At 38.6% G+C, this 23,573-nt stretch overlaps 1 protein-coding gene across 4 annotated transcripts in view; it reads right to left on the reverse strand.

The window, feature by feature from the left end:
• Positions 1-454: 454 nt before the first annotated feature.
• ccser2a (coiled-coil serine-rich protein 2a) overlaps positions 455-23,573 on the reverse strand; it is a 356,049-nt gene continuing 332,930 nt past the window's right edge. For 2 of the 4 annotated variants that reach the window (XM_078428296.1, XM_078428297.1), the window contains exon 11: positions 455-5,729. In XM_078428296.1, coding sequence (XP_078284422.1) covers positions 4,791-5,729 — 939 coding nt within the window. In that variant the 3' untranslated portion in view covers positions 455-4,790. Of the gene's footprint in view, positions 5,730-19,891; positions 19,932-23,573 lie in introns of all 4 variants that reach the window. The other 2 variants (XM_078428298.1, XM_078428299.1) reach the window with 2 other exon arrangements.

Consider the following 23,573-nt stretch of genomic DNA (forward strand, 5'->3'; position numbering starts at 1 on the left):
TAAGAGATCTAGCCAGATAGACCTTACTGGTGCAACACCTTTTGCCAGTCTGAACCGGGTCACTGGCATAAATTGTCCATCGATCTAGCTTGACACCTTTGGATGGAGCATGGGATGATGGGAAGGGGTGGGTGGGGAAGAGAGAGGCTCATTGCTCATTTTACCTGGTGCAAAGAGTGAAGCATCAAATGCATTTTATTTCTTGTGCATGGTGAAGAATGTTGGTGAGCATTCCACATGTGAGTGAGATGAATGGGAATTTGTGAGTGAGTGGGAAGTGAGCTGGAGATGAAAATTTGAAACTACATTGCTTAAAATGTATCCATGAATAGAATCAGTTGCAGTGGAGATTTCTGAGTCCCGACTGTCCACACTAATCATGTAATAAGCGCAGAATGGGAAACAATAAATTGCTTGGGCAATAGAAATGTAATTTTATTTTAAACTTTCTCCAATTAATGCATCAAGCTGAGAGCATCAAGCTGAGAGGTGGCTCAGGTAAACAATCTAAATAGACAGATGCAAATCTCCATGCTGAGGTATCCATATATTTCAATGTCATACGGAATTCAATTTGAATACATTAAAAAATCTAAATCTTTCCATTATCCACATAGTGTATTTTCTTGAATCGGGTATTCTTCGTAGTACAATTAAGGAACACTTGCTTTAAAGAATGTGGTGGTTATAGTTCCCATTTGGATGCTTAACTGTGTTGTTAAAGGAAACCTTGCATTTACATGACACATTATGTGATGAAAACACTGAAAACTATCTCAGAAAACACTGCAAAGAACTTTGCAGAGTCTCTGAAGGTATGTGGCCAGCAAAATGTCGCAACTTTGGTGGAGAATGTTTTCACTGTACACGGAATAAGCCAAGTAGTGCTGCACCTATAAATGGAACACTGCCTTGGCTCATTTGCACAGGTGTCAGGAATGCAGTCATTTAGGGATGATTTCCAGATTAATCAAATTTGGCAGCAACGTTTAGGGAATGATAAAGTGCAAACATAAAATGTTGCAAATCAGTTCAGTGTCTGGTCAGAAAGAAACTGTCTCTCTTCATTTGGGAATTAACAGTTTGTCATTTTAGCAAATGTTATGGAAGGCTTTATTTAGTTTTGCTGCAAACAATAAAGTTGTTTTCCTGAGGCCTCGTCATATTGTCATCTTAACAAATGCTTAGTTGGTTTTATATCGTGGCTTTGAAATGGAGATCAAGGTGGCTTAGGTTTGCCTTTATATTAAGCATTCACACAAATTAAGACTAGTAGGAGCACATGAGTAACAACCTTTTTATTCATGTCCCCAGCCCAAGATTAGACCTGGATTTCAGTTTCCATTCCAGGGAAGACTGAACAAGTCAAAATGTGCAACACAGTTGACGAACTAAATATTGCCAGATTCCTGACTAAGACAGGAGCCACCTGCTGGGAGTTATTATTATAACAGTGAGGCACTATATTACTGTGCAATGCAAACAGCACTTACCACCTAAAGCAACAAGCATTTCCAAGAACGATTGCAGCGAACTGTTACTTCCGACTTAGTGCCGCATACTCAGCATAGGCACAACTCTACGACACGTAGATCATTTAAAGTGCAACTCCTTATTAATTTAATCTATTATGTAGCTCCACAGATTTAGTCAATAATTAACTTTGCATATACATTAAGTGAACTCTCTGAACCTCATTTCATCATTACAACTGCAAATATTGCACTTAGACACAGCAGCACGCTTGATACAGAATTGATTATATTTAGCAACTTATAAATCCACAAGGACCTGGGCAATATGCAACTGAACAATTCACAAACACCCGTAATGATTATGTATATTTGTTATGAACGAACTTGCATTTATGATGTATTAAATATCTGAGGTCACTGCAATACTACAAGAAACAGGAAGAGTGATTATAGTGTGATAGTTTTTCCCAGGCAGGTCCCACTACAAATATGGATATTGGAATTTGTATGTAAATACAATGTTATGAACTGAATAAGAAACAATATGATCCATAGGAAGCAAATGAGGACCAGGTTTATGACAATGCATCCCAAACTAAGCATATCTCCTCTCAACTCCCTGTGTCAAATGTTATATGAAATTGAGTCATGTGCATATAAACTTGGGAATGTAACAATTTGACAGCACTGTGTACTGACCATTGCTGTTTACACACACCTGGAACCTTGGTGCAGTTCCATGTGATAAATGATGACATTTTAACAAGATCTCTTTTGCTGTATCCCCCAGTTTCATTTTACATTTGCTTCATATGTTTAGATAAGCACTAAGGTTGTAGGAGAATCCAGGGATTCTATAATAAATGTTGAAAAATGCAGAAGCAAGATAAGGAGGCTCATGCTGATATGGACTGAATGGGCTAGTTCCAGGAACAAAAATATCTGACTTTAAATTCAGATAATATTTGTACTTTGGAATACTGTTATAAACAAAAATGAACACTGTGCTGGCTGTGCAGACTTTGTACATTTCTCTGCTTCACACGAGTTCTTCCAGTGATCTGGTTTCAACCTACATTTTAAAAATATGTGAGTAGGTGGAGTGGCTACTGTTAATTACTCTTTATAGGGGTGAATGACAAAAGGATCATTAAAAAGATGACGGGCATTAGAGAGAGAAAAGATTACGGGGGAATAAGTGGGTGAATAGGAATGATAGGATTGCATGGACGATTGTGCCAAATGGCTGCCTTGTTGTGCAAAATTATTTTAAACATTTCAAAACGTGGTCCAAACCAGCAAAATATTTGTGCATGACAAAACGTGGGGTGGGGCAGGAAAGAGTTTGTTTAAATTCAAAGTCAAGTATTGCTTTAATGAATCAGACTCAGGAACTGACATATTGGGATGGGGGAGGTTGGTCGAGATTTCCTGGCTCCAATTTGTCAGTGTCCAACTAGAGAGAGCAAAAGACAGTGACCATGTTACAATCATAGATGTGACAATTTACATGGACCAAAATGGCATGGCATGGACCAAAATTTCAAAAGGATTTGACAATAAAAGCCAAGAGAAGTCTCACTCAACTCTCCTCCACCTCTGAGCCTGATGAACGTGGTGGACTTGTACATTCAGATGGATTGCTACTTGGAATAATTTTATGTGGAATTCTCTGTGACAGCCCCTGAACAATATGTAAAGTCTAGCCTAAAGGTAATTCCAGATTCTGCCTTTCTATCCTGCACTGGTAAATTTATTTAATGATTGGTTTATTGTTTGAGGCTGAGGTCAAAGGTTTCATCTTATTTCTGGCAGTAAGGTTGATAGAAACGCTCTAAGTGTATGCTAGCTGTAGTAATTGCCTGCACACAATCTGGAATGATAAACTTAACTCTTATTGAAAAGTGATGACCAGTTGCCATCACAGGGGGGAGTCATAGCATCAACTTAAATTTGGCATTTTACACTCAACAGTTGAAGACAATCTCAGCTCTTTGTAAAATCACTGTTGTATTGTTTGACAGTTGGAATTAAGCACTTCCCTACCAACGCAATAGGACTACATCAGAGATGAATGTTGTGCCCAAGACGATGCATGCCAAGGCACAGGAACACAGCCCAAAGTCCAATGTTGTTTGCCCAGTATATCAGTGACCTCAAAAAAGCACTAAGGAATTGTAAAATTCCCACACCATCTGTCTGTGTAGCTTCTCCAGGGGAGGATGTCAAATTACGGAGAGATCTGTTCTGTGGGTTTCTGCCTACTGGGGTCTAGGTTGTAAGATTGCCTAAAAGATTCAATGAAGATCAGTTAGACCCACAAAGGAAGGAGAATAGACCATGAATATGTTGAATTTAAACCCACACATTTGAGATGAAAGGTATGGCAGAGTTATTTGTGGCAGAGTTATTTGAAGTATCTGGCATTTAACCATCTATCTGTGTGGGGCAATTATACATAATCAAAAACAATGTAAAATGTGCATAAGTGATGCATGGAAAGGAACACAACATCCCTTTCCACCAAATGGCCTTAACATTAATTGTTGCCCAGTGCCAGTTGAATTGAAAAGATTGGTACTCTCTTCTGATTGCCTTTAGAGGATGAGGCAAGCTGATGGAAATATCTTCTGAAATATTTGAAACATTAGACCTGACACCCATTCTTTCTGGTAAAGATATAAGTATGATTCCCATTCCAGGCAATTTAATGCAGTATTTTTTTTTATTACTTATATTAGAATTCTAAACCTCCAGAATTTTAACTTAAATATATGTTTAATCTAATAGTTTTAAACAAACAAAAATATTCAACTCGGATGGGTCAGCTAAGATTAAAATCACCACTTTCATGGTAAATTGCCTTCTCTTATTGTCTTTCCAATCATAACATGTTTAATCAGATTAACTGAAATAGAAGACAACAAAGTACTAATACAGTTTTTGCTTAAAATAAATCCTGCTCTTCATGCCTCTATCAAGGTTTGTAACTTAGTGATTCATGTCCAGGTCATTACAGATTCATAAACTGCTCCACAATTAAATTCCTTGTCCTGTCACACCCTGGCAAAATCTGACCAAAATGTCTAAGTTTGTTGTTCTGTATTCTCCAAAAGCAAAAGGCCACACACTGCAAATATAGACTGTCGCAAGAGTCTGCAAATGCCGGTCTTTGCCTTTGCATCAGTCTGGTCAGCAGGAGCTATCATTTAGAATGAAGGAAGTTAATCGGGCCAAGTTAAAAGTTGCTATATCCAAACTTGGTGAAATCTCACCCGGCAGGCAGTAATATGAGTATTTAACACCAGGCTTCAGTTAGCCCTGAAAATTGCAACTTGTGGGAGTGGATGCATGCGTCTTTGGTTTAGGAAGGCGAGAATGCCGAACAGATGATGCAAGTTTGTCTGCCTGGGATTCGTAGCCCTGATCCTTTGCAGAACAATCTTCCCTGTGCTTCTTCTGTAGCTTGTCTGATGGTCGGATCTGAAATGATGGTTCCTCTTGGTATTTGGTGGACTCAACCTGTAGGGTCTCCTTGTTAAGAGACCCAGGACTGGCTGAAAATGCTGAAGTCTTAATGGTCAGAAGTGGTGAAGATGGGGAAGGTGATAGTTTGGATTTTCTTTTTTGTTGTTCATCTTTTTGTGTAGAAATATTTGTGGGTATTGATAGTTGGACATGTTGTTCTGATTCCTTTTGATTATTTATAGATGGTTGAACGGAACTGTCTACAGGGCAACGTTCTGCTTGAGAGATTGCAAGCACATTTTTTCTCGGCTTAGAGACCAAAGAAGACTTCACGATTGAAGTCTGGATTTTGGATTTGACATTCAAATCCTTGGAAGGTAGACACTGTTTGAAAGCAAACTTGGGACGATAGTCTTTATTCAAGGCTTCTTCTGTAAATACTGAGGAGCTGGACAAACTGACCTGCTGCACTGAAACCTGGTTATGCCCATGTTCCTTAGGCAGAGCAGCTGGACTCTGCTTGGTCTTGTTAGAGACTGGGGGTTTCTGGGCAGATCTGTCATTAGAGTCTTCATTCTTCTGTTGGATCGACAGAGTGAAGCCTTTATCAGAATCCAAATGTGAGCAAACAACATTTTTTCCATCTTGGTTAGTTTGAGGGCAGTTCTCATTAGATCCATTTTTCTGATTCCTACTGGGGTCCTCGGTATGGACTGGTTTTGCTAATTTTCCCATGCTGCGATCTTTGGTGCTGCATGTGTTGCTGGAAGGCTGTAGTACTGGAGGCTGTTGAAAGAAACAGAACATTTCAGATTACGTTAAATTTAATATGATATATAGCTAAGAGCTTGGCAGAGTACATGCTGGTTTGCTTTGAGCACTTGGGCATCATGCAGGAGCAACATTGGGGGTTGAAGACAAGCAGACAGCACAGCAGCCATTCTTTGGAAACACAATGACATCTTTCAGAAGATCATGAAAGGGGGTGTTCAGAACAAATGGATTTGATAATTGTGAAATGAAAACCATACAGAATGCTAAGAAATAAATTGTTAAGAACAACCGTAGTATACAAACCTTTCTGTACGCCTGTCCAGAACATTCATTGCAAATTAACATGGCTCAAAAGGTTCAAAAGATAAATGAGAATTAAAATTCTTATTTTTGAAATTATTTTATACTGCTGGACTAGCAAACCAGGGAGAATTAAATTCACACTACTGGAATTTATGTACTTTCATTTTTTTTCAATCTCGAAATGGGAAGGCCATTATCAGTAAAGGTGAAACTTCAGTATAATGTCAACCACCATCCATTATTCTGGACAACATGCAATTGCCAAAACATACAAAAGACTTTGAATTGGCTAAGCAAACCCTTCTGTTATATCAAAAGGAAAGGCTACTGACATTTCTTCAGGGTAAACAAAGGAGCAATATAACTGTAAGCCTTTACAGTAACACTAAGTAATGCCAGTGAATCTTTTGTGGCATTGCTCATGACAAGTCAGACAATTTTATATAATTCCAAGATTTCCATGACACACAGTGCATATGTGCCATCCTGCTGTTAATGCAATGTGTTTAATTAGACTACCATTTAAAGGCCACAAAATCTAATTGGTATAAATGAGCATATTTTCTGAGATCAATTAGAGGCTGATTTCTATCATTAAGGGAATTTGCTGATTAGCAGGTACTTGGAAATTCATAGCTCTGGGTTAACAAACCCATAGTCAAAAAATGTCCATCCCCTTTTTTTTCCTACCTTTGACACTTAAATTAAAACCTTGGGTTAAAACCCATTTGTTATGTGTAAATTCATTTAAATTTCCAGGTCATTAATATCTGATTATTCTGGCATTTGCACATAAACAATTCATAATAATTACACATGAGCAGACTGGAGGACAGGCCAGGTTCAGAGCGCATCAGCAATAAAAAGGACCATAATTTTACCATGTTGGTGAATTTTATTATAGCATTTATAAAAAGGGCATTTTTTGTACCGATTCTGTGTAAGAATAATATAATGGTGGACACTAATAATTCTGGCAATCTTTCAGCCCATACTCATCTTTCTTTGCTATTGAATGAAACCAAGAATTTGCAATTTTAATCAACAAGTGATTTACCTAGCCCCTTCCACAGGTATATGACCGCAGGATAATCTTCCTTGATTGAAGTCCTGGTTTGAATTTTGGGCAGCTGAAAATGGAACTGTTACTCTTTCTTTTCCCTTGATAGGTTAGCTAACAGATTACTGTATATTTTTGTTTCATAAGATCATAAGACGTAGGAGCAGAATTTGGCCATTTGGCCCATCAAGTCTGCTCTGCCATTTCATCATAACTGCTAAATTTATCCTTGTCAACCCCATTCTCCTGCCTTCTTCTCGTAACCTTTGATGTCCATACTAATGGTATACTGATACTAATCAAGTACCTATCAATCTTGGATTTAAAAATACCCAATGACCCATCTGTTCATGGCAATGAATTCCACAAATTCTTCCTCATCTTCATTCTAAAAATACGTTATTTTATCCTGCGCCCTCTAGTCCTAAACTCTCCCACTACTGGAAACATCCTCTCCACGTCCACTCAATCTAGGCCTTTCAATATGTGGCAGGTTTCAATGAGATCGCCCCTCATCCTTCTAAACTCCAGCGAGTACAGGCCCAGCGCCATCAAACGCCCCTCATACGTTAACACAATCATCCTGGGATCATTCCTGTTAACCTCCTCTGGAATCCCAGCACATCCTTCCTCAGATATGGGTTCCAAATTCAGGTTCAGATTCTGGCCTTGTATTTCATTCCACTTTAGCTTTTTAAGCTGTTCATGTGACTGTAACACGATAGTCTATATGTAAAAATATTTACTTATTTACAAATTAATTTTGTAGTCTTGCACTTATTTTCCTTAGCTTATTTTCATAAGGCATTCTGCCCATTCCGGATATCAAGCCTGCTAAATCTCTGAACTGCTCCAACACATTTATATCCTTCCATAAATAAGGACACTGTTATGATACACAATACTCTGGATGCAAACTCACCAATGCCCTTTACAACTGAAACATTATCCCACTACTTATGTATTTGACTCCCCATGCAAAATAAAACATTGCTAGTTTTCCGATTCACCTGCTGTACCTGCAAACTAGTCTTCCGAGTCACCCAGATCTCTCTGTATCTCAGAGCTCTGCAATCTCTTATTTATTTCTTCTACCAAATTGCTGCCCTCTTAATTGTTTCTTGTGACCTCACGTCCTCTTTGCAATTTACTTTTGTATCTATTTTTGTGTCAACAGCAAATGAGACAACTACACCCTTGGTGCTTTCATCCAAGTCATTTATTGAAAGAGGTTGAAACTCCAGCAGTGATGCCCATTTTAAACCATTTGTTACATCTTCCAACCTGAAGTGAGTCATTTATGACAACCCTCTGCCTTGTTAGCAAGCTAATATTTTATCCATGCCAATATGGTATTTCTACACCATTAACTTTTACTATAACTTTTAGTAACCTTTAAATGCTTAATCCTATGCCTCTAGAAATCTAGGTATATTCATTGGTTACCTTTCATCCACAGCAAATTACATCTTCAAATAACTTCAATAAATTGGTCAAACAAGGTTACTCATTCAACAAATGATGCTGCCTTTTCCTGTTTGCATTGTTCTTTGGGCCTTTTTTCAGCCTCTACTTTCTGCATATCTTTTCAAATAACAGAGTTACATTAGCTATTTTCTAGTGTACTGTAATCATACCCGGATTTAAAAAAATTAAAACCAATACATCAATCCTCTCACTAGCCATCTCCAGCGACCCTGGAATTTAGTCCGCCAGTGCCTATGGAATGTCAGCAATTTCCAATAATTTGCTTTCTTCCCTACTGATTACAATTTTCTCCCACTCCTTTCCCCATTCCTCCCTCTCTTCCAATTCCTGATTTATAACAAATTTCTGAGATGTTACTCATGTTACCTGAAATGAAAAAGAAAGCTAAATTTGCAGTTTAATTAATCTGCAATTTCCATATTTTCAGTATTAATATCCTAGACACAGTGGGACAAATGCCTTTTGTTAACCTTATTTTCTTTCAGACGTCAAATGAAACTCTTCGAGTTGTTGATACATTTTAGCTAGCTATTTCTGTTTTTTTTCCTATTTGTTACTCTTATTAATATATTCCTTCATTGATTTAAAATATATATATTTTTCAATCTTCCAATCTACCCTCTACTTTGTACACATGCATAGAAACATAGAAAAACAGGTGCAGGAGTAGGCAATTCGGCCCTTCGAGCCAGCACCGCCATTCAATATGATCATGGCTGATCATCTAAAATCAGTACCCCGTTCCTGCTTTCTCCCCATATCCCTTGATTCCTTCAGCCCTAAGAACTAAATCTAACTCTCTCTTGAATACATCCAGTGAATTGGCCTCCACTATGAATTCCACAGATTCACAACTCTCTGGACACTTTTTCTTTTGGCTTGACACTATTTATTTAAATGTTTGAGCCTCCTACAATGTATCCAGCTGATAGCTGAAGTAAAGAGTATAATTGTGTATGGAAACAAAATTATTCTCACTCCACTGCTAATCTCATCTTGAGATAGGGAAGAGGAAGCAGATGGGGTACCTGCTATCTTTCAGAATGCCTTCTCACACAATCAATAAATACTGAGAATGATATACCTCTTCAACATTTATAAGTTTCTTTGCTATGGTATTTATGCTTGCTAGCAGGTCAACAGTTGGAAAAATAAATTATGTTTGGAAAGGAATTGCAAAGTTTGAGAATGATCTGGAAGGAGTCTATCTTATCTGTGTATCCCCACCACTATTGGACCATGGGAACTAGCTGGGAGCGCAAGGAAGGTTTCTTAGGAGTGACAGAGTACAGGACTTCAAGCAGAATTTCTGGAGCACCAGTGCTGAACCAGAGTCAATAAACACGAGGTTTTGATACTGTTCAATGCATCCTCTACATCCAATGCGTGTCTACCACCACAAATTAATGTCCTCTGAAAATGACTACCCAGGTACAGCGATGCATTAACTATAGATATTACCTATACAAGTCAATGTTAAACTACCTGAGATGAAGGATTAATTGGCATAAATACATTGTATCACAGCACTACTTGTGGAGGGAGAATTCAATAGCCAAAATTATTGCTTTTTTCCACCAATTTATATAAAGCAGTCATTGTATATGTGTTAGCAGGTTCTGCAAGTGTTGCAAAATCATAACAACAGGAATGGCTTCCACAAATATGGCTGCTGCACAGACAGTTCATTTCCTCTGAACCTCTTTCCTCCTGGAAATATCCTCTATCCACTCTCTGCCTCTTCACACAGTACATTTACAATGACAATACTACACAACGTATAATCATACACGAACTACACGTGATTTGAAAAAGTCGCGGGATAATATATGATTTCATAGTAAAATTCAATTGCACTGCCTCTGCTGATGCCCAATCTTATGCCAATGCCTTAAGACTGCTCTAATTGTCACACTGAATCTCTTTCCTTCATCAGTCCAATGTATTATTCTCCCTGAAATATCTTGCCTCGCTGCCTACAGAAGGTTCCTGAAACTGACTACAGCCCATTAACATGTAGCATTTTTTTCTCCCTGGAAACTTGTGTTAAATGTAATTCTATTCAAGGATTTTCATTCTCTGATGATTTGTGCTGTTTAACTGCTGATCCTAAACTAATGTTGAAAAAAGTGTGAGTTACCTTGAAATCATGTGAACATCTCATCCATGATGTCTGAAAACCAGTATTAAACCAAGAAAGGTCTGAGTCTCAAAGCACATGGAGAACTTTATCTAGCAGCACAATCCAAAGGACATCTGATATAATATAATTGGCAGAAGCCTACGGGAGGAAAATAATTTACTCAGCAAGCTATATTGATTTGGAACATACGCTCTGAAAGGGCTATTGAACCAGGTCTAATAGAAATACTCAAAAAGAAATAAAGAGGGCTATGTTGAGAAAAGGGAAGTGTGCTACATGGAGAGCTCTTTCAATGAGCTGTCCAAGTAATAATTAAAGACGCAATCGACCAAATAGTTTCCTTCTGTCCATATAATTCCTGTCCATATAAACCCTGATCAGATGGGTTATCTCTTTCAATGACCATTATTTGTGGTACACATGACACTTATTTTCTGCCAGTTTCTGGAGAATTATTCATTGCCATTTTCACACATCAGAAGTAACAAGCATAACTTCAGGTTTGAACAAATCCATTAATGCATCTTGACGGAAATGAATTTATTGCCCTGATACAAGGCTGTCTCAGAACAATGAGGAAGATGCTGCCCCAGACTGCTGTGGGAAAGGGGGGGGGGGATTAGAATTCTGGATGGCTTACAAACTGCAAAGCAAATTATGAGGTTTGTATTAACATTTCCTACTGCAAACATTTTACATGATATTTCTTGTGTTGGAATTTAGAGACAGTTTCAATCTGTTAGCCACTGGTCTCACTCATTTCATACTGTGATCAAAGAACTCTCATGCTGTACAATCCGTTCTGCTCAGGAGTGTGATTCATAATGCAAATATGTATGTGAAATATTGGCAAAGCTCACAAATGATGGTAGGTTTGAAGAAATTTCCAAACAACATGATTCTTCTCTTCCAAATAAGTGAGCAGAAATGTTTACTTGGTGGTAAAACTTGTGTTGTTCTGCTTGCGATAACTGGAGTTTAGGGTAGGGTAGTGGACTAGGCAATGCAGGTAGGCAGTTTCATGAAGATATTTGACATTGTACAAGATGTAGATATCCATTATACATGGATAGGGTAGGTTTGGAGGGATATGGGCCAAACACGGGCAGGTGGGATTAGTGAAGCTGGAACATGTTGGCTGGTGTGGGCAAGTTGGGCGGAAGGGCCTGTTTCCACACTGTATCAATCTATGACTCTATACAAGTGAGACCAAACAGAGTATGTGTGCAGTTCTGGTTGCCTAGATATAGGAAGGATGTCAGTAAGCAGAAACGGGCGCAGGGAATGTTCACCAGGATGTTATAGGGACTGGAGGGCTGGAGTAATAAGGAGGGACTAGATAAGCTGGGGCTTTATTCCCGAGTGCATAGGAGGTTGAGACGTAACCTGATAGAGGTACATCAAATCCTGAGGGGCATAAATAAGATGAATAGTCATTGCCATTTTCTCAGGGTAGTGGAGTTTAGAACTTGAAGACATAGACATCTACCCTCTGGTACCCCTCAGGTTCCTTTTAAATCTTTACCCTCTCACTTTAAAGCTATGTCTTCAAGTTCTAAACTCCACTACCCTGAGAAAATGGCAATGACTACATGGAATTGGCTCAAATGAGATTATTTTTAGGGTTTTTTTCTACTTTTGCAGCAGCACATTTTTAGCTTGATTGTTTGAAGTTGCGCTTAAGTCAAAGAGAGTGGCGAGAAAACTGCTTTCATGTTGTTTGATTGTGTTTTGTTGGCCTGACATCCACAAGGTGATAGAAATACTCCAGTGTTTATATAAAAGAAAAACTTATCAATTCAGTTCTGTGATCCCTTAGTTCAGATGAATATGTTGAACTATCTTTCAAACTTAATACATGATAATTCCACTTTCTTCTATTCCTCACTTCTCCAAAGCATGTCTCAGTGTTGAGTTAAAAGTTAAATATGACCACTTTGTTCAAAAATATCCATAACCATCACCATGGGAGAATCAGCTTGTTTACACAAAATTCCAAAGATGTTTCTTATACTTCAAATGTTGTGTTGTAAAAGTTATGCATTAAACTCTACTCATCAATCTGAATTTCTATCACATATATAATGTAATAAATGTTCAAGGGACTAATGAGGGAAGACGCACAAAGGATCTAATCTTGATGAGTTCAAAATTTTTGATCTTTCACCAAGTGGAGGGGATTTGAAAAAAATCAATGCATGATAAAGTGATGGAGGGAATAGCCCTAATTGCACTTAAAACATGAAGACTTGTTGTACTGTAACCTATAAGGTCTGGGAAGCAAGATTAGGTGATAACCCCTTTTTAGCCAGTATGCATATGATGAACCCTAACCCCAACCAAAATTATCTCATTCAGTGGTGTAAATTCTTAGAATAAACAATGTTTTCAGAAGGAAAGAAATTGATTTGACTTAATGATACCACTCATAACTTTAATTCCCTAAATTAAACCTTGGCACCAGCTTTAGGACTACACACTCTTTTCAGGTCTCTAATGTTGGCTTAAATCTTGTTCCCCATTCTCTTTGGAAATGGTTTATCAATCACAGCTCTGAAACTGCATCTGAAGATACCTAGGAGAAAAAACTGCAGATGCTGGTTTAAGTCGAAAGTAGACACAAAATACTGGAGTAACTCAGTGGGTCAGGCAGCATCTCAGGAGAGAAGGAATGGGTGACGTTTCGGGTTGAGACCCTTCTTCAGAAGATACCTCCCCATCTGTTTCCCAAGTCCACTTAGAGTCATAGAGTCTTACAGAGTGGAAACAGGCCCTTCGGACACCAGGTCCCATCTACACTAGTCTCGCCTGCCTTGGAGCCCATATCCCTCCAAACCTGTTCTATCCAATGTACCCGTCTAAACATTTCTTAAATGTTGTAATAGTGCCTGCCACAACTACCTCTTCCAGCAGCTCATTCCATACAATCACCACCCCAGGTGTGTGAATACGTTATCCCTCAGGTTCCTATTAAATCTTTCCCCCCTCACCTTAAACATATGTCCTCTGGTTCTTGCTTCATTGAGTATGTTCCCCTATTTTCCCTTCTCCTCCCTCTCCGTTCAGTAAAACTGTGATGATTGTGCTCATGCCAGGAGTAATGCAGAAATTAAAGTTATGACTATTGCTAAAACTAAACACGTTGATAATAAATCTACCAATGACGATGGAAAACCCAATAACACTCCGAGCAAGTGCTACAAAATCTTATTGTTTATAGGGATATTCTACTTGTCAAGTAATTTCCTCTGATCAGCAGTAGGAATTTAAGCCTTTGGTGCTTATAAAGCAGACGGTTTAATAATAGCAGTCACAGCAGATGCCAGATTAAGGCCTGTGAGAGTTTCCACATTGAGTAAAATATAAAGGATTGCTTATGGCATTCTCACTTTGGAACTGAATTCTGGCAAGTCTCAATTTTTGAAATGCTGACTTAACAGTTTCTTAAATGTTTTTATTCTGTTTATACTTAAGCCACCAGAAGGGGACATGGCTGAAATGTTAACAGATGCGGGTGTGTATCTTACACTCATGGTTTTACTTTATATTTTATTCAGTTTTCCTTTTACTTGCAAATATTCGACTGTCTGGTTCAAATCAAAGAGGATTTAACTTGCTGCTGAGCAAAAAAAAAATCCCAACCTATTCCACTATGTTCGTTCAAACCAATATATTTTACAGCTTATCCCACACCTCTCTGTCCAACTATCTCGCCCTGGCCAACTGGCTAGTGTGCAGCAGCTGTGCACGGTTAATGTGTGAAAGCATGAGGAGCTGAAAGGTAATGCAAGTATTTTCCAGAATTGCCCGGGTGCAATAAAGCCAACGGAAACAGACTCTTGAAAAATTTGAGGATAAAATTAATCGCAATTACAAACTTGGTATAACTGTCACTGTGCCTGTTGTCTTATTGAATAACGTTAGTTACTTTTTGTGCCACTTTGAAGATTTCACAAAGATCTGTCCACAGACAGTATTCAGGTGAGAAAAACAAGATTTAATAGGAATCTGAGTGGCACCATTTTTACTCAGAGGGTAGTGGGTACAGGGAACAAACAGACCGAAAAGGTGGTTGAGTAGTGCAGGTAGGAACTGTAGATGCTGATTTATACTGAAGATAGACACAAAATGCTGCAGTAACACAGCAGGACAGGCAGCATCTCTGGATAGGAGGGAATGGGTGACTTTTTGGGTCAAGACCCTTCTTCAGATTGGTAGTTAAGGCAGGTACGATAATAGAATTGAAAAGACTCTTGGATAGGCATATTGATAGAAAAGGTTTAGAAGGACATGGACCAAACATGGGCAAATGGAACTAGTTTATTAGGCAATAAAATGAGTATATTTCTAAGCTTACATTTTGATTTGTCGATATGATTTTTTTTCAACAAAGTTCACTGCTGCCAGTCAAGGAACTGCCAGGGAGCTATTTTAACAAGGTTTGCACTGGGGTGGGAGCACAGAGGAGACAATGTAAACTACCATTTACATACTGAAATTAAACCAGCAGACAGCTGCACTCCATCTGTCCTGAACCTGTTCCAGTAAATTAACAGCCTGTTGAGCCCCCACTGCTTGATGGCAAGAATTTCTTGCATTGAGAAAATGAATCCACTCAGCAAACAGATGTCTGCCTTTTATCAGCCATATTGGAAGGACTGGATATAATGCATTAAAAATTATCTAACATTACCTGAGTGTGCTTTAATAGGTACATTATGTCCCTTAGATGGTTTTAATATCATTCTGCCAGTGTGCTGACAATGCCACTAATCAAAATGCAAACCAATGAGCATTGGATCTCTTGGATCATCAATTTTGTATCTATAATTTGAAACCGTTTTCTTAAATTTGCTAACTCAAAGCATGGAAATGTTTCTCATTATTAAGACTAATTTTACATTCATACCATAATGGAAAAAGTCGTATATTTTTTTATTTTTCCTATTTCACTAATGTATTTTGGCTTTAGATTAATGCTTTTGGTATTAAAACAAATCAGAACATGTTGGAAATGTTCATTAGTGTCAGAATAAAAATAGACAATTTTGCGAAATCTTTGAAAATTGTTTCTGAAGTTTGCCCAACAACTATGACTGGTTTGTAGAATATTTTATAAATTTTTGATTAACACTTCAATGAAAATCAGTATGGATTGAAAATAAAATGAAAATATAGTTTTCAGGCCTTATTTGATGATATTTCAAGTTGTCCAATTCTGATTTCAAGGCTACAGTTGTTTAGAATTTAAATTGTGTGTGTGTGTGTGTGTGTGTGTGTGTGTGTGCGCGCGCGTGCGTGTCCATGTGTGTATGTGTGTGCATGTGTGTGCATGTGTGTGTATATGTGCGTGTATGTGTACCTTGTGCACACTCAAAAATGCTGCACGTCTGATATTAACTTATGATTCGCACACTCATTCATGACAATTGCATTAGGCATCAATATTCTAATTTAAAATATTAACAGAATGCAATTTGTACAGAAAAAACATCAAATAATATGGGAAGGAGAAACAGTGTGCTGGAGCAGTGGAGAAAATAGGGAAGAATATTGGTTACAATATTAAAGAAAGAGGAATTGAGTAGCAACGCAGAGATTAGACTAAATGCATGCATAAAATACAGAACAGCAGAGCACAGGCTCAGGACTGACAGTCAACAATATCTGTGCTGACTATGATGCCAATTTAAGCTAATCTTACCTGCCTGCATATGGTCTACATCTCCCCATCTCCTGCCTGTTCATATGTCTGTCTAAATGCTTCTTAAATATTGCAATCATTTCATGTTTCACTACCTCTCCTGGCAGCGGATTCCAGGCACCTACTATTCTGTGTGTAAAAATAAAAACCTTGCAAATCTTTAAATTTAACATATCTTACCTTAAATGTACGCCTTTTGATATTTGACATTTCCATCGTGGAAAAAGACTGACTATCTCATAATTTTATATACTTCCACAAGTCCTTCAACCTCTGATGATCCAGAGAAAACAATTCAAAACTTTAGACTCTTTCCAAAATCTCCCTAGCTTTCAAGTAATGCGGCAACTAGAACTGCACACAATACCCCAAATTTGGCCTAACCAAGTTTTATACAGGTGAAACATTACTTCTCCACTTAAAACTCAAGTGTCCTGACCGATAATGGAATGTGTGCCATATGCCTACTTTACTACACCGTCTAATTACCGCTTTTAAAGGGCCTGTCCCACTTATGCGATTTTAAGGTGACTGGGCTGGGCTGTCGCCGACAGTTCGCCGGGGTGTCGCGGGCATGATCGTGAGGAGTCTTCAAAGAATCGTAGTGGATCTCGGCGCGTCGCTGAAAAATCAACCGGTTTGAAATTTCTCAGCAACAGCTGGCTTGTCGCCAGGTATCGTTGCTTATTGCGGGCGCTGTCGCATGCTGTCCCCAGGTTTGCTAGGTTGTCGCAGATGCTTTTAGAACCACTTAATATTAAATTAGGTAAAGTCATTTGAAGATACCATAAAATACTTGTGTTTAACCAATTTATTTACCGTCAGGACATTTGACAGGTAGATTGGAGGCGACAGTTTGACGGTCAGGTAAGCATGGGAATTTTCACGATGTTTATGGCCAGCAGCGATTACATTTAAAGTAGGCTCCCAACCCAGATATGCAACCCAGAAACCAGATATGCATCTCCCGTACCTTTTCAAAGAATGCCCACACACCGCACAAAAATCCATTTAACCACTTTTAAAATTAAATTTCTTAATATTGCTATTAGTAACTGGAAGTCAATCCAGTTTATGCCTTGTTACCGTGAAGCCTAGTTTTCAAGTAACCCGGGCAAGATGTTATATTTCAAAACTCTCAAGTAATTACAGACTTGTCAGTGATTTCAGCAAAAATTAGGATGCCGGAGAAGTATTGATAAGCCTGGGAATTTTGTGAAGACCGTGTAATCTCGACTTGACTCGGCATTGTCGAGGTCATTGTCGTAAGGTAAAAGAAAATTTTGGCAATCTGCTACGACTTTGACAGTCGCCGGCAGTCGCCTAAAAATCGCCTAAGTGGGACAAGCCCTTAAGGAGCCATGAATTGCACTCAAGATCCCTCCATACATGAATGTTTCTGAGTGTCCTGCCATTTACTGTATACTTTCCTCTTACGTTTGATAATTTGAAGTGCATACTTGCTTAGTCCATCTGCCATTTCTCCTCACGTACTTTCAACTGATCTACAGTCTTCCGTTTCCTTTGACAGTCTTCCACGCTATCCACAATTTTGTAAATTTTCTTGGGTGTTTGCAAACTTATTAACCAGTCCATTAATTATTTTATCCTTATCATCTACACGTCAAGGTGTGACTCTATCAGTGCAAAACAGGGGTATACACACAGACCGGAATGTTTCTAAATTGGGAGTAGATGATGGAAATCAATAACACACTTGCTATGTACACAGTTTGGTAATATGTTATTTTACAGCAATGTGCCTGTGGGGAAGCTCACAATTCCCTTCAGATGTGGGTGCTCACATTTATATTCACTTTCAATGTACTATGATATAAGACATACCTGTTGGCAAGAGAAAGATACCAGTGTGACTGTGATGAATGACCATGTTTGATAAGCAGCATTTTTACTATAGAAAGTGAGACAGATCTTTCATGGCCAGCAAGATCGTACGACAGAGGAGCAAAATTTGGCCATTCAGTCCATCGAGTCTGCTCTGCCAATTGATAATGGCTGATCTATTTTTCCTTCTCAACCCCATTCTCCTGCCTTCTCCCTGTAACCTTTGACGCACTTACCAATCAAGAACATATCAATCTCGGCTTTATAAATGCCCAATGGCTTGGTCTCCACATGCCACCGTCAGTGGCAATGAATTCCACATCCACATCCAACAGATTCACCATCCTCTGGCTAAAGAAATGCCTTCTCATCTCCATTCTAAAGGTACGTCCTTTTGTTCTGAGACTGTGCCTCTGGTCCTAGACTCTCCTACTGCTGGAAATATCTCTCCACACAGTAGCTCAGCTGAGAAAATGAGATGTCATCATTATCAGTGTCATCTATTAGCATCTTACATTCCTTCATTGAATGGACATTAACACTGTCTTAATTCACTGCAATGTCTGAGTATTTAAGTTTTAGTTTTGGAGATACAGCGTGGAAACAGGCCCTTCGTCCCACCGAGTCTGCGCCGACCAGCGATCCCCGCACATTAACACTATCCTACACACACCAGGGACAATTTACAATTATACCAAGCCAATTAACCCACAAACTTGTACATCTTTGGAGTGTGGGAGGAAACCGGAGATCCCGGAGAAAACCCACGCAGCTCAAGGGGAGAATGTACAAACTCTGTACAGACAAGCACCCGAAGTCAAGATCGAACCCAGGTCTCTGGCGCTGTAAGGCAGCAACTCCACCGCTGAATCACCATGCCGCCCTAGTGGGTACATAGAAACATAGAAAATAGGTGCAGGAGTAGGCCATTCGGCCCTTCGAGCCTGCACCGCCATTCAATATGATCATGGCTGATCATCCAACTCAGTATCCCGTACCTGCCTTCTCTCCATGCCCCCTGATTCCTTTAGCCACAAGGGCCACATCTAACTCCCGCTTAAATATAGCCAATGAACTGGCCTCAACTACCTTCTGTGGCAAAGAATTCCACAGATTCACCACTCTGTGTGAAAAAAAACTTTCTCATCTCGGTCCTAAAAGACTTCCCCCTTATCCTTAAACTGTGACCCCTTGACCTGGACTACAAATCTTTCAATGTGTAGGAAGGAACTGCAGATGCTGGTTTAAAGATTGACACAAATTGCTGGAGTACCTCAGTAGGACAGGCAGCATTACTGGAGAGAAGGAATGGGTGATGTTTCAGGTCGAGACCCTTCTTCAATCTCATTTGCTTTCAATTCTATCTCAATTGCTTGTCTTCAAACTTTTCCAATGCCATTTTTCACAGTGATGTTAAGATCTGGTGAAACAATGTTACATTATGGGCCTGCTGAGCCATGTTATTGCCCACAGAGAATTGCAGCTTGTATATATGCAAGTGTATGTTATACATGAGCACACAGAATTCAGCCAGAATTTCATCAGTCACTGACCACACAAGTTTACGCATGCATGGTTGTACCATTCATGCAGCATGCAATCAGCGGGGATTATTTTGCATTATACCATACCACGCTTTATCATAGAAGTAATGGACAACATCCTCAATTCCTTGCACCAGCCAATGAAAAGGGAGAGACAAAGAAAGACAAGGACATGGGCAGTGACATCACAAACAATGAACTGCATTTATTAGAGTATTTGGCAATGCCTCCGTTGAAAGGAAATTTAACTTTATAACTAGAGGGGTTCAATTTTGTAAGCAACATTTTCATCAAAGATGTACATTATAAACAGACCACAGAGGCTGTCCTGTCTAGTATATTCCGTATATGTTCCCTGTGCAATGAAGTGTTGAGTGTACAAACTTTTCCATGTATCGTACAGCTGAGTACACAGAACTCTTTGTTTGACAGTGTTAAATAGGCACAATATAGTATTTTAAGTTTCAGTACAGGGGTTTCTTCCTACAGTAATATAACAGTTTACATATACACTACTGTTTCCTAATTTATTGCTTAATTTACAGGCTCCCCTGTGCAATCTACTACTTATACTGAACTTTCCATCTGTATCGTGTTCTATTGATATAAAGTCTCCTGGCAATGTATTTAATGCATTGTCCTCCTGTAATCATTCTTAATTCAGTAAATAACTTCACTGCATAATGTAATAACTGTTCCACACTGTCCAGGAGATTGCAATATGATCATGGTGTCATTATTATTACCTGTAATTTACAATAAACATTGTTAACAATGCAATTAATGTCATACGTTTTCTACCGTCAACCTTTGCGTTGGTGAATCCAATATGTTACCATCTCATTAAACTGTGTCTTAAGGATATTTTCCTTTTAAGATGACATTAAATTCATTATTGAAATTTGTGATCTTATTTCAAATGAAACATTTCGAGGTGGTAGCAGCCAATTATAAATGTGGTTCACTGTAACAATTACCAATATCACAAACTTGATAACTCTAAAATGGAGATATAGGTCACAAAACATCATGACAAATGTTCTCAAGGCACCAAGTTTGTGTATTCCTCTAAACAGCATTTCATCGCAGAAGTTCATTATAATATCCAGTTGACTTCTCTTAAATTAACAATTGATCATTGCTTATTTTTATTCTCTTCCCATTTTTTTACAAATTGTAGCTACAACGTTGTGGATTCTTGGACTACAATCCAAGTAGGTTGTACCAAATGACTGGTAAAAGACATGTTGTATTTGAAGAAAACCCTCATTTTGAATTTCCACTTCAATTGGGATATAAAGCCCTGAAACATTTTCTATTGGCTTCCTAGTAATAATTTCTGTTGCCGATATAATCTTTGTTTATGTATCAAGTCACTGTAGTCATCTCACAAAGGCATATCTCGACAACAAGCTGAAGATAAAATATTGAAACCAAAAACAAGGCAAAATCATCTACCAATCTTTCACTTCTACTAAATATTATCATATCTCTTAAGAGGCAACCAAGCATTTCACACTTCAATTGTTTTCAAGTGCCAGATAACCAAATCTGGTGGCCACTTTGTACCCAGCAAACCACAATGAATTGGAAGAGAAAACAACAATTAGAACGCAGTTTTACAAATAGTTTTTATGGTTCCTGATCAGCTTATCCTAATCTGCTTAATTTTGTCACATCAAGATAATGCCAGAAAGAGGAGGATTTTAACAGCAGATATTACCCAGTGCCTTCCCTTCTCAAAATTGATCTAATTGACAGGTACAAGTTTCTTTTAATGCTAATGCTACTTTTAACTGGGTAGCTCCAGTAAGCTGGATAAAACAGAGACATGAGGGAACATCTGATCACCAAAGTGGCACCACCAGGCACGAGGCAAACTATCACTTTGCAGCTGCTGATCACTGCATAACAGATAAACACAACTGACACCCTGACTGACAAACTACATTACTGCAGACAGATTTTGTCACCATTTTGTAAAAATGAACAAAGTGACATAGGAAACACCACAAAGAAGATTCATAAGGATGTCTGCAGGGGAAAGAGAATATTGCTACTAGAACAGCCTATAAATTATGTTTTCAAAACTCCAGAAAGGCTGAGTCTAGCTGATTGAATAGAGGTCATAAAATATTTCCACGCAAAATAAAATTATCAATGATTGCAACAAAAAACTCAAGATAAAGCAAAGTGAAAAGAATGTGGAACCCTCTATTATTGGATTAGTTGAGACACATTTCAGATTCATTTAAATGCTCAAAAATTGAAAAAGGTCAAGGGATAACTGCTGCCATGCCACTTTGAACTGAAAATATTTTTTCTATACCATGAGTATTAGAATATCGCAAAGTTCGTATTCAACCGATGACTCATAGAATCCTGCAAAGATTTTGAGGTAATAGCTTCAACACTTTGACTAATCTAAGAAAGAGTGAGAAACAAGTAACTTCACCAAAGTTATTTGTTTCTATGAAAGTCCAAGCATTTTTATCTTCAGCAGAATGGAGGCACAAGAAACTGCAGATGCTGGAATCTTGAGCAAAACACAAATGCTGGAGGAATTCAGTGGATCAGGCAGCATCTGTGGAGGGAATGGACAGACAATGTTTCGGGTTGGGTCTGAAGAAAGGTCCCAATCTGAAATGTCGCTCGTCCATTCCCTCCACAGTTGCTGCCTGACCCGCTGAGTTCCTCCAGCATTTTATATTTTGCTCTATTCAGCACTTCAGGCTGGATTTACATATTATTACATACAAACATATATAGACAGATATGCACACAGTAGATTTTTAAAATAAATTTTAAACTCAAATCCATGTGAATTAATGAAGCTCATACGACAATATTATAAACTGCCTTTACTATTAGGTACAAAGGCATTGCTGTACATTCAAGCTTGCGAGATCAAATCTGAATCAGATGAGATTCACTGCACATTTAAGAAGTTGATTTCTATGGAATGGTTTAGCTTAGTTCAGTTGAGTTTAGATATATAGCATGGAAGCAGGCCCTTTGGCCCACCGAGTCCACGCCAACTAGCGATCACCCATTCACTAGTACTATGTTACACACTAGGGACAATTTTACAGAAGCCAATTAACCTACATATCTGCACATCTTTGGAATGTGGAGGAAAATTGAAACACCCGGAGAAAACACAATGCAGTCACAGGGAGAACTTACAAATTCCGTACAAACAGGACGTAGTCAGAATTGAACCTGGGTCCTCTGGTGCTGTAAAGCCGCAACACTACCACAGCACCACTGTGCCACGCACATGGTCGATGGAAGCCTGTGCCGACTTGTATTTCATTAAGGGACAGTTTCTTTTAGATGTTGCTTTCTGAATCATCATAGAATCAATTCTCGTATTGATTTACCACTTATTGACATAAATCTGCTCCAATGGAACCCACCGGTTTGATTGCATTCCCACTAGCAAATTGTCCCTGAGGTATTGAGTTTCTGTGCTTGGAGTTTCTCTAGAATTCTTTATTGGATTAAGTACTAAGAGTCTAAAGTTAAGCTTAAAGAGTTATTACTCTGCCTCAGAATGAAATGCTCCAGGAGGGAGCATGGTCCAGGCACACAGTGCATCCTTGCTGCTTTGCTATCATCTCCCCTAATCCGAAGTGCAACAAGACTGTCAGAATCCCCAAAGTTACTTCTTCATTTATCATGTAAATCAGAAAGAACCCAACACTCCAGCACAGGGGTAAATCTGGCACTAATAGAATTTCAATTTAGAAGTTCAGGAATAACCATT

Source organism: Rhinoraja longicauda, chromosome 35 (genome assembly GCF_053455715.1).
Source record: "Rhinoraja longicauda isolate Sanriku21f chromosome 35, sRhiLon1.1, whole genome shotgun sequence".
Classification (NCBI taxonomy): Eukaryota; Metazoa; Chordata; class Chondrichthyes; order Rajiformes; family Arhynchobatidae; genus Rhinoraja; species Rhinoraja longicauda.